Below are 12,612 nucleotides of genomic sequence, written 5' to 3'. Positions count from 1 at the left end.
GTCATGGGGCTTGAGCTCAAGGCCTGGGCCCTGTCCCTGAGCTCTTTTGCCCAAGGCTAATGCTCTACCACTTTGAGACACCGCTCCACTTCTGGTTTTTGAGTGGTTAACTAAAGACGACAGTCTCACAGACTCTCTTATAGCTAACAAGCTAAATGTACTACTCATTCACTCTAACATAATACAATAATTTCCCTTTGTAGAGTCCGTCCACACACTGGAAAGAATTTGTGGTGTAGAACACTGGCACAATCCCTAGCTGATGCCTTTGGGTTTCCCTCTGTTTCCTCAGGTTTGTTGTGCTGTTCACAGATGACCTGGGCCACATTTCCCAGTGGAGTGCCACCGTGGCGGGGAGTCTGGCGGGCATGGTGTCCACCATTGTGATGTATCCTACAGATCTCATCAAAACCCGGTTGATTGTGCAGAACATGCTGGCACCATCCTACAAGGGGCTTGTCCATGCTTTTGCTACTGTTTATCGACAGGAAGGGTTCCTGGCCCTTTATAGAGGGGTTTCCCTGGCTGTTTTAGGTAAGGTGATTAACATTGGGGGGGGGGGCACTGTTTATTGTGTACCAGATATTTTACCAAATGCTTTGCATATGATTTCTCATTCAAGCTTCCTTTTTATTTCTCTTTATAGTTTTTGGGTTTTGGTTTGGTTTTGTTTTGTTTACTGTTTTTGATAGAGTCTTGCTTTAGCCAGGCTGTCCTTGAATTCTAGATCCTATGTCTCAGCCTCCTGAGTGTTGGGATTACAGGGGTATATAATCGCACCTAGCAATTTTTAGCGTTTTGTTTTTCAGTACTGGGCATTCAACTCCGAGGCCTTGCAGTCAGACAAGTGTTTTACTTCTTGAGCCACATCCCCAAGTCCATTTTGTGTGAGCTCTTTTTCAGATACTGTCTTGTGCTTTTTACTCAGGCTTGCCTTGGACAGGCAAAACCTCTCGTAGATATTTTGAAATACAGAGTGTATTATTGTCAACCATAGTGGCCATGCTTTGTGATAGAACACCCGAGTATTTTCCTTCTAACTAGATCTTACTCACTTCTCAAAGGCCTCATTCAACAGATGAGAAAACTGATGCTGAAGGGACTCTAAAGGACTTGCCCAAGGCTCCACACTTAGGCAGTGGGAAAGTTCAGCACTCCAACTGCAAGGCCTCCTCTCTTAGCTACTGACCTACATCAGCTCCTAATGGCACCACCCCTTACCTGCACACTCCCTAGGCCCAAACATGACCCTAGCTGATGTTCTTATTAGTCACAAACCTGTTCTTCCTCCTGTAACCTGTAGTGAATGAGGCCACTTCCTTTCACCCAGGAGGCCCAGTCAGGAGAAAGCTATGTGTCACCTTGGCTCCTTCTCTCTCAATTCCATTTCAGTTACTAGGTACTTGTCCCTTTGACCACTTCATGCTCAAGCCTGTCCCTTCGTGGCCATCTCTTCTCTCAGGAGCTTCCCAACCCAGTCTTAGAGAGTCAGATGCTCCTGCAGACTCAAGCCCCAGTGTCTGCCAGTCTCAGGTCTCTCCTGCCTCAGTGTGCCATGTGCATCTCCAGGCTGTGTGATCTTTCCACGTGCACCACCCTCCTTCAGTGCCTCAGTGCTTCCCTCTGGGCTAAGGGGAAGAGCCTCAATTCCCTGTGGCATTCTAGATCTTTCCTACCTGGCCCCTGCCAACCTATATTGCTTCATCCCACCCTGTATCATGTTTCCACCCTGCATTTCTAGTCCAGACATGCAGAAAAATGTGTTTCTTCCATTTGGGTGTTTGCAAAAGAGGAGTACTGACAGCAGTCAATGTATGGTAAGGTACAAATAATTTCTATTTGTATTTTATGTCACAAGAGAAACAATTTATAGCTAGGACAGCACACTGGAGAATATATTTAAATGAACTTGTTATATAGACACTGAGTCATCTGTGAATAAACATCAAGGAAAAGAATAAAAACTAAAACCTTAAAAAGCTTTCGTCTACATGCCAGTCCCTCTGTCTGGAATGCCTTTCCACTGTCTGCATGTCTGATGAACTCCTACTCATCCCTCAAGACCCAGATCAAAAGTTCTTTCTTACGGGGCTGGGAAGGTGGCTCAGTGGTAGAGTGCTTGCCTTGCATGCCTGAGGCCCTGGGTTCGATTCCTCAGCACCACATAAGCAAAAAGAAAAAAGTCGGAAGTGGCGCTGTGGCTCAAGTGGTAGAGTGCTAGCCTTGAACTGAAGAGCTGAGGGACAGCACCCAGGCCCAGAGTTCAGGCCCTATGACTGGACCAAAAAAAAAAAAAAAAGTTCTTTCTTAGCCAGGTGCCAGTGACTCATGCCTGTAATCCTAGCTACTCAGGAGGCTGAGATCTAAGGACCGAGATTCAAAGCCAGCCCTTGGCAGAAAAGCCCCCATGAAGGTGGCTCTGTGGTAGAGTGCTTGCCTTCCATGCATGAGGCCCTGGGTTCGATTCCTCAGCACCACATAAGCAGAAAAAGCCAGAAGTGGCACTGTGGCTCAAGTGGGAGAGCACTAGCCTTGAGCAAAAGAGCTCAGGGACAGCGCCCAGACCCTGAGTTCAAATCCCACAACCAACAACAACAAAAAAAACAGTTCTTTCTTCTGAGCCAGATATAGTGGCCACATCTATAATCACCACACTCAGGAGGATGAGACCAAGACAGTCAAGAATTTGAGACCAGCCTGGAGTACAGCAAAAGCCCTTCTCTCAAAAACAAACAAAAGAAGTTATCTGTTCTATCCAGTCCTTCCTGATTCTCCCAGGCAAAATTGATAATGCCTACATAAAGCGCCTTGTATGTCCCCTATTACAGCACACATGAGAGGTGCCAATATTTCCTAGTTTTCCCTAGCAATCTGGCTAGATGGCAAGTATCTCTAGAAATTGCCTGTTCCTCTTCAGGATCCTAACACTTGGTATAGGGTCAAGCAATTTTGTCCTGCTTTCTAAGCAAGTGCTATACCATGTAAGCCACATACTTCAGTCTTCTTTTTGTAATTAGTTTTCCAGATAAGGGTCTCGCATTTTCACCAGAATGATCCTCTTGCCAAGTAGCTGGGATTACAAGAGTATGCTAACATACCTGGCTTACAAATATTATTGTGAATGAGAATAAGTTGGAGCTTTTTTATTGTATTATTATTTTTTTTTTTTGCTGGTCCTGGGACTTGAACTCTGCCTGAGTTCCATCCCTGAATTTCTTTGCTTAATGCTAGTGCTCTACCAGTTGAGCCACACTGCTACTTTGGCCGTTTCTGACTTTATTGGAGAGAAGAGTCTCACAGACTTTCCTGCCCAGGCTGGCTTTGAACTGTGATCCTCAGATCTCAGCCTCCTAAGTAGCTAGGATTACAGGTGTGAGCCACCAGCGCATGGCTCACATGTCATTTTTAATGTGTCTTTTTTTTGTGCCAGTATTGATGTTTAAACTTGGGACCTGGGTGCTATTCCTCAGCTTTTTCAGTTAAGGCTAGCACTCTACCACTTGAGCCATAGCTCCACTTCTGGCTTTTTGTTGGCTAATTGAAGATGAGTCTCTCACATTTGTCTGCCCAGGCTGGCTTCAAACTGGGATCCTCAGATCTCAGCCTCCATGAGTAGCTAGGACTATAGGTGTGAGGAATTGTCACCCAGCCTAATATATCTTTTTTTTAAATATTTTATTGTTATTATTGAGGACTTGTACATCTAATGAATGTGTTATTATTCGTGATATTACCTTTCTATAATAATAAGCAACCCCAAGCCACTACTCAGCTATTACTAGCTACTCAGGAGGCTGAGATTTGAGAATGTTGGTTCAGAACAAAGTTATGCAAACACATCTAAAAGACTCATCTCCAAATAACCATCAAAAGCCAGAAGTAGATACAAGTTGAAGAGTACAAGCCATGAGTGAAAAGGCTGAGCAAAAGCACAAGGCCCGGTCTGGGAAGGTGGCTCCATGGTAGAGTGCTTGCCTTGCATGCACAAAGCCCTGGGTTCGATTCCTGAGCACCACATAAGCAGAAAAAGCCAGAAGTAGCACTATGGCTCAAGTGGTAGGGTGCCGGCCTCACCAGCTGAAGGGTGCTGAAGAGCTGAGGGACAGCACCCAGGCCCAGAGTTCAGGCCCCATGACCGACCCAAAAACAAAAAAAAAAAAAACAAAAAAGCACAAGGCCCCAGGGTTCAAGCCCTAGTGCCAGTAGTAAATAAATAAATGTACAAACAATCTCCTCTGTGTCCCTCACCCTTTCTTTTTCTCTATTTTGCAATGCTGGGGATTATATTCAGGGCCTAATGTATGCTAGACAGACACATACTTCTACTGAGTTACATCATCATCCTTATCCTCACTTTATTTTTGCTGGTCTTAGGGCTTGAACTCAGGGCCTGAGCACTGTCCCAGAGCTTTTTTGCTCAAGGCTAGCACTCTACCACTTGAGCCATAGCTCCACTTCTGGCTTTTTTGATGCTTAATTGGAGTTTAAAAGTCTCACTGGCTTTTCTGTACAGGCTGGCTTTCAACTGCAATCCTCAGATCTCAGCCTCCTGAATAGCTGAGATTACAGGTGTGAGCTTACCAGCTTAGCCCCACTTTTTAATGTTTTATATATCTTTAAGAAGTTATAGAAAGGAGTTGCCATTTAACAGAGCACTTTATGAATACAACACATCTTAATCAATGTCACCCCTTTCAACATTCTCACCCATTCCTCCCCTATCCACCCCTTCTCTCACTCTTACTAATTTTGTAGATTATACTTTAGAATCTTGACTACATTCTCCCCCTCTTCTCCTCTTCATTGGTCCATCCCTTTCCCCTTGACCCCACACCACCCCTTTTGAGTACCCACTTCCTGGTGTTTATTTTGTCGAACTTTGATTTTACCTTTCTAAGGAATTACACTATTTGAGTTCTCCCTTGAATCTACCGTATTTCAATGAATACACTTGTATACACTTGCATACCACCCAAAGTATTTACTTATGAATTTATAAGCTACATCTAGCTTCTACATATGAGGGAACATATGCATCTTTTATTTCTCTGGGCCTGACTTACTTCACTTAATATAATTTTTCCAGGTCTTTCCATTTCTTTACAGCTCGTACAATGTCATTCTTTCTCATGAATGAGTAAAATCCCATTGTGTATCGCCACTGTTCAATCACCTTTTGAAGAAATTTAGTCCCTGGTAGAAACTGAAAATGGCTCCTCCAGTTCCTGGAAGTTTGTGAGAATACTCCCTATTGCTTAGCATCTAGTCAGAAAGGTGAGGATTGGGAATGCAGGGTGACCACTGGGCCCTGACACTATGATGCAATTCTCAAAAACAAGGTCATATAACCTCCTTGACCACAGTTTTTCCAGCATGCTAGAACCAGTCCTTACTAGCCTCCTACATACACTAGATCAAGTGCTGCCTATTACCTTTTCTTTTCTTTTGTCCAGTGCTGGGTCTTGAACTCAGCACCGAGGCACTGTCCCTGAGCTTCTTTTGCTCAAGACTAGCACTCTACTACTTGAGCCACAGTGCCACTCTGGCCTTTTCTGTGTATGTGGTACTGAGGAATTGAACCTAGGGCTTCATTCCTGCTAAGCAAGCATTCTAGGAAGCATCCTACCACTAAGCCACCTTCCCAGCTACCTAATAACTTTTCTGGGAGTGATTTTCCCTAACATTTTATTTTTTTTTAATTGCAAACACACAGAAGAGTAAAAACAGTTGCAAACACCCACACACTCACTGACGAGATGCTTCAATTGTTTCTCATCCCTCACAGCATGATTTCGATATAAATTGCAATCTGTGCACTTTACCCCTGAACCCTTCATGTGTTTCATCAATATCACATGGATATTTGTTGGTGGGTGTTTTTTTATGGTGGTAATGAAGAATTGAGCTTGTAGCCTCACACTTACTAAGCAGGCACTCTACGCCTTGAGCTATGCCTCCAGCCTTTTTTGCACTGGCTATTTTTTATATAGGGTCAGTCACCCATTATACTTGGGCTGACCTGGACTGCACTGGTGTTTCCCCATGTTGCTACAGATGATAGGCATACACTACTGCACCCAACCACTGATTGAGATGGACTCTGGTAAACTTTTATGAGGGATCTAGCCTCAAGCCACTATCCCCCATCTCTGCCTCCTAAATGGCTAAGGATCACAGGCTTGAGCCACTCTGCTTGGCTACAGTGGTTGTAACCATCACAGAACCCCTTCTGTTTCCTTTGCCCAATCCTCCAGGGCCTTTATAAGCTTAAGCCAGTGCTTCCCGCACACATCAGTCTCTTCTGCCTTTTCTTGGCAGGTGCTCTCCCATTCTCTGCTGGCTCCCTTCTAGTTTACATGAACCTGGAGAAAATCTGGAATGGACCCCGAGACCAGTTCTCTCTCCTGCAGAACTTTACCAATGTCTGTCTGGCTGCTGCAGTAAGCCAGACCCTTTCCTTTCCCTTTGACACTGTGAAGAGAAAAATGCAGGTGAGGAGTGACGGTGGTGGCTGGGGTCAGGGGAGGCCTTGAAGGGTTTGTGGATGGCTAACAGCAAAGAACGCCAACCTCCCCTGGTGAATGCCAGGTTCCCAAGGAGCTAAGAACTGCTCCTCCCAGCACTATGCCAACCTCAATGTAACATTTCTGCTGCTCACCTCGGGGTTGCTGGCTGGAGCCCAAGCCCCACATCCCCTCCTCTGTTCTTTTATGAAGCTTACAGGTAAGGCCTCCTTTTCTCTCCTGTCTTCCTGTATACCTCACTTCCTCCAACACCTGTAAGGGCAAGAATGTAGAATGCAGCCCCCTAACTCACACTCCTTTCCACCTCCACAGCAAGGGCGCACATTCCTGCATGTCATGGTCCTTACCTTTGCAAAACCCACTGGCTAGAACGAACATAAGCCAAGAACTGTAGCTTACAAGGCTTGTGTGGTCTTCAGCTCCATCCTGGCTATGGAAGGAACTGCTTTTCAAATGGGCGGGTCTTAATGGTATTGGCCACACATGATCAACCACAATGTCTTGTCATTGAAGCAGAAGCCTAGAAGCAGAGGCTCCAAAGTGACTAGTGGGCTTAGCCTAGAAGAAGCCATTTTGCATAAAAGATAAATCAGTTAACACGGAGTTACTCTGCTTCTGTATAACAGGAAGGCTCAGAGTCCAAGCAGGGTTGAAGTTTTGCATCGTCCCCTATCCACACATTCCTGCATAATTCCACTTCCATGGGCTTAGCTGCCTCCCTTGCCTCCTCTAAGCAAACTAATTCAGACAATCTGTGTATTCCTGAAGAGCTCTGTGCAAATTAATTCAAGATCAGTTGCATGACATTTCAAATGATTAGTTCCTATTGTTGGGTTCCCCACCTGATTTTGACTTGTCCCTGTGCCTCTTCAAAGCCCTTTCTCATTCTTCAGTTTCCCTTCCCTAGGACCTTTTGTGTGTGTGTGTGCCAGTTCTGGGGCTTGAACTCTGAGCCTGCTTCTTGTCCCTGAGCTTTTTTGCTCAAGACTAGTGCTCTACCACTTGCGCCATAGCTCCACTTCTGGCTTTATTTTTATTTTTATTTTTTGGTGTTTTTAATTAGAGATAATAATCTCAAGCTCCACTTCTGGCTTTTTGTTGGTTCACTGGAGATGAGTCCCTTATGGGGCAGGGAAGGTGGCTCAGTGGTAGAGTGCTTGCCTTGCATGCATGAGGCCCTGGGTTCCATTCCTCAGTACCACATAAGCAGAAAAAAGAAAGCCAGAAGTGGCGCTGTGGCTCAAGTGGTAGAGCCAAAAAAAAAAAAAAAAGAGTTCCTTGGGTTTGTCCGTCCAGGCTGGCTAGCAGTACTAGAGTACTAGCCACTAGTACTCTTTTCACTTGTCAAATAATTTATATTGCTTCAGGACATTAAGTGTTTCATTATCAAATAATATTCCACCATATGGATGCACTAGAAATCAGTAACAATTTCTCATATTTGAAAATTGAGGATGTTTCTAATTCTTCAGTATAATAACACTGTAATGCAAACACTTGTTATCCTTATATATCTGATGTTAGCTATAGGTTCTAGTGCTGGAAACTGACCTGGAAATTACATGATACAAATAATTGTAATACTTAATGAAATTGCCACTCCAGAAACATACAGGTGTTCATTTGTGCCAGAAGTAAAGGGGAACGAGTCATCTTCTAAAGTCTCTTAGAAGTAATTATTGGTACTTTCTAGGTCATTGTCTTCACTTAAAAATGTCATTGTTTAGATGCGGGGTTGCTCATTTTTCATGTCAGTTGTCCCTTTGCATTTCTTTATAAATCTTCTTTCCATGCCTTTTGCCTAGTTTTCTAGGATATTCAGTTTCTTCTTTTGATTAGTAAGAAGTCTTTACATAATTAAGTTGTACCTAATCCTTTATGGCTCATTGAACAATTTCCCCAGTTTGACATCTGGCTTCTAATGCTGTGTGTCTTTTATTTTTGTTTGCTTATATGTATTTTTTAATTTTGTCTATTTTTTTAACTTTGCTTTTCTGTTTAAAAAGTCTACCCTATCTCATAATCCTTTTTCTTTTCTGATGCTGGGGCTGGAACGCAAAGCCTTATGCATACTAAACACGCAAATGCTTTACCACCAAGCTCCAGCCCCAGCCCCAGTGCAATCTTATGGTTTGGGACTATGTATTCTTGAAATACTTTTTAAATCATTTCACACTTGACACTTCAATATATTTGTAATTTAACAGTTTGTCAGTTGTTTGGCACCTTTTTGTGTGTGTGTGGGGGGGGGGGGGGGGTTTCCTGGACACTGCCCCTAAACTTCTTTGCTCAAGGCTAGCACTTTACCACTTGAGTGAGCCTCACTGCCATTTCCAGCTTTTTCTGAGTAGTTTATTGGAGATAATAGTCTCCACTTTATTGCCCAGATAGCTTCGAACTGTGATTCTCAGATCTCAGCCTCCTGAGTAGCTAGGATTATAGGCGTGAGCCACCAGCTCCCAGTGTTTAGCACCATTTTTAATAGTCTATCCTTTTCCCACTGCAAGTGATATTTCTTTTAGTGAATACAACATATTTATGTATTTTTCCCTACAGTCTTCTTCTTTGGCCTATATTTTCTGTTGTGATGATATGTTTGGCTATTCTTATGCCAGTCTGATTATTATAGCTTTGTAATACCCTTTGTAGCATTGCTTTCATTCTTCTCAGTCATTTTTTTTTCCTGATGAACTTTAGAATTACAGTGTATTTAAGATTACAATTTAGGTTAAGCTATATAAACTTGGAATCATTTATGGGAAATATTCCAGTTTTTCTTCAGGATTATAGTATATCTTTCCTTTAGTTTCAGTCATCTTTCTTTAGGTTAGACCATAGGAAATTGCCAGTATCCAACCTTTGTCATATTCAATGGTAATTTCCTATGCTTCAACCCTTTGGAAAGTTATTTTCCTTATATGGTATTTATATTCTTTCCTTTTAAAATATTTTTAAGTTAAAAAAATAGTGGCTAAGCAAGCAATCTATACTGAGCTTTATCCCCAGCACCCAAAGTTACCCTCTTCTGAAAAATAGCATAAAGCTGGAAAGAAGTAGAATAGAAAGGATAACAGAATGATAAAACCATAAGCTCGTCTTTAAAAGAAACTGTGGGCTGGAGGTATGGCTCCGTGGTAGAGCACCTACCTAACAAGTCCAAGGCCCTGAGTTCAAACCCCAGTAACACTAAAATAAAATAAAATAATAATTAAAAATCCCGGCTCTAAGAATTTTTCTCATTACTAAGAGCATTTCTCCAGCCCTTTCTGCCACCTCTTTTAATTGAGTGACCCTGTGCAAGGTTTCCTGAACTCGGTTTATTGCCCCCAAGGGTCTTAAGAGTTGTAGGATCAGTCATTAAATTTTCAAATTAAGTTTATCCACATCTGAATATGGGATTGAGGTTATTCAGTATTCTCCATCAATCTTTTTTTTTTTTTTTTTTTTTGCCAATCCTGGGGCTTGAACTCAGGGCCTGAGCACTGTCCCTGAGCTTCTCTTGCTCAAGGCTAACCCTCTACCATTGATGGTTTAAAAAACAATCCACTGAAGTAATTGTGGTGTGTACACAGAATAATTATAAACAACATAATATCCAAAGATACAGGAAGTGAACTCAGGTTTTTCAGTTAAACTGTTATTTTATGGATTTATAAATATAATATGTTGTCCATACTCTCCCTTTCTCTCTGTATCTATGTGTGTGTGTGTGTGTGTGTGTGTGTGTGTGTGTGTGTGTTTTTAATTAACCCCCATGACAGAAGCATGGATTGATTGCTTTGGAATGCAAGCATGGTACTGTGTTCTCTGACCATTAGATGTCGCTATAGTAAATGGCAAGTATCTGAGGATAGTGATCTCCATGCACTAACCACCCTTAGCATCTCAGCTCAAAGTCCCTCTTCAGCTTACAAGATAAGAGACTTAGACTCAATAGGCAAACCCTAAATCTGTTCTTTCCCTTGCAAAGTACACAATCCAAATTCACCTAGAAGAGAGTCCTACAGCTGGAGAAGGCAAGGTTTAACAATCAAATTTGTCACAAGGGACATTTACAGGGCATCCAAGCTGCTGGGACCTGACCATAGTTAATGGGAGCATTTGCATTCCATCTGCTCCCCACCACCACCCCCCGTGCTGCCCAACGAGAAGCAGATTGTCTGTTGGATTACCAATTGGATAGGGAATTCTTTTTACCACCCCCCCCCCACACACACACACACTGATTGGCCTCTGTCTGGGCAACTTGTTCTCCTAAGAGGCTTTTACACACACTCACACACAATCTGCCCATTTAATGCCACATCAGATTAGAACTCTTTTGAATATTAATGACAATAATCAAGTCTTGTTTAACCACCTGAGCCCTTCCTTCACCAGGCTTACAATCATTTATTCCTTTTTTTTCCCTTTTTTCTTGCCTTGGCTCCAGGGCTAGCATGCTAGAGAATAGAGAAGTCAATAAATTATGCATGCACATGTTTAGACAATGTTTCCAGTGGGCAGGGGGCTGATGAGTTCTGTGAAGGATGTGTTTTCACAGACTCCAACACTATGCTGTTCAAAATGCCCAGGCATTTTTAGCCCAAGCAATTCCAGGTACATCTAGGCCAGGTACTTGGCCTAGATCCTGGGCCAAAAGAGATTGACTGCCCTTAGTGTATTAAGGATAGGAAAATATTGACAAAGTATAATGGACATGATAAGCCCCTAAAAAGGCTAGGGTCAGTGGACAGGTGTGAGTAAAGAAGACGGAGACAAGCAGGAGAACACTGCCCTGGAGATCTAGGGAGCTGCTGAGAATGGGGGTGAAGGATAAGTCTATTAGGCCCTCAGAAAGAGGAAAGAGGTGCCAGGCCCAAGTACAGACTCCAACTCTACCAACACCCTCTCCTGTGACCCAAGTTAGGTGTCTTCATTTCAACTATGAACCCAAGAGTCAGCCTGTTGCTTTATACCCTGATGGACTTTGGCCCCTTTACTACTTACAAGGTTAACAAGATTGGAGCAGGTCAGCATTTGAATTGAAAGCACATAAGAAGAAGGACAAAGGTGGTGCCTCCGTAGCACAGCTGACTGAGCAGAACACACCTGGTCAGTAACTAGACAGAAGCCTTGACCTGCTCAAAAGATTCCACACCTGCCACCCCAGGCTGGTGACTCACATCTGTAACCTTAGCTACTCAGGAGGCTGAGATCTGAGGATTGCGGTTCAAAGCCAGCCTAGGCAGGAAAATCCATGAGATTCTTACCTCCAATTAATCACCAAAAAACTGGAAGTGGCACAGTGGCTCAAAGTGGTAGAGTGCTAGCCTTTAGCACAAGAAACTCCGGTTCAGCTCCTAGGCCCTGAGTTCAAGCCCCACCACACACACACACACACACACACACACACACACACACACACACACACACACACACACACACACACACACACACACACACACACACACACACACACACACAAACTGACCTGGGAATATAAGCCGAGGTGTATCATCTCCAAGGTCAGTACTGTTTTGTTCCCCATAGCCCAATGCATGGGCTTTGCCTGGATGAATTTTCTTAAACCATTGCCTGAGTTCGTCAGTCTTTATTACCCTTAAAGAGTAAAGGCTGAGCCCTTGGCCTGGCATGTTGCCCTTACCAGCTTTGCTGCTCTTTGTCTTTGCACAAAGGCCTTCTAGATCAGGACTTGTAAATTCAAAATCCTGTAGGAAGTCAGAAGCATTGGGGAACCCATAGAACACGCATTCTGCCCCCTGAACAATAAAGCCTTCTAAAATGCATTCTGAGCCCTCATGGCTTTTGAAGGCATTCTGGGAAACTCACCTTCACTGTGCTCACAAAATGTGCCTAGCATTTCAATAGGAAAAGCAGAACAGAGGGAACAGAGCCAGTGAGAGGCTGCAGCAGCTCCAAAGGGTGGCTGTCATTCTGAAATGCAGGCCTAGTTTTCAAAGGTGTGTACAGTTCCGATTTCTATGTACAATCTCCCCCACTTTGCAAGATTGCAAACAAAGTGATCTTGCTCAGTCTTCCTCTCCCAGGCCCTGAGTATTGTTTCATATTCGAGTCAGCAGGCCTT

At 43.4% G+C, this 12,612-nt stretch overlaps 1 protein-coding gene across 1 annotated transcript in view; it reads left to right on the top strand.

Annotated features, from left to right (window-relative positions):
- Slc25a43 (solute carrier family 25 member 43) overlaps positions 1 to 12,612 on the top strand; it is a 35,531-nt gene that overhangs the window by 7,098 nt on the left and 15,821 nt on the right. Inside the window, exons 2-3 of the mRNA XM_042702492.1 lie at positions 293 to 534; positions 6,319 to 6,491. Of these exons, the coding sequence (XP_042558426.1) occupies positions 293 to 534; positions 6,319 to 6,491 (415 nt within the window). The remainder of the gene's footprint in view (positions 1 to 292; positions 535 to 6,318; positions 6,492 to 12,612) is intronic.

This window comes from Dipodomys spectabilis, unplaced genomic scaffold (genome assembly GCF_019054845.1).
Source record: "Dipodomys spectabilis isolate Male_0828 unplaced genomic scaffold, ASM1905484v1 ptg000325l, whole genome shotgun sequence".
NCBI lineage: Eukaryota > Metazoa > Chordata > Mammalia > Rodentia > Heteromyidae > Dipodomys > Dipodomys spectabilis.
The sequence above is the reverse complement of the archived record's forward strand: the minus strand, read 5'-3'. Positions and strand labels throughout refer to the sequence as shown.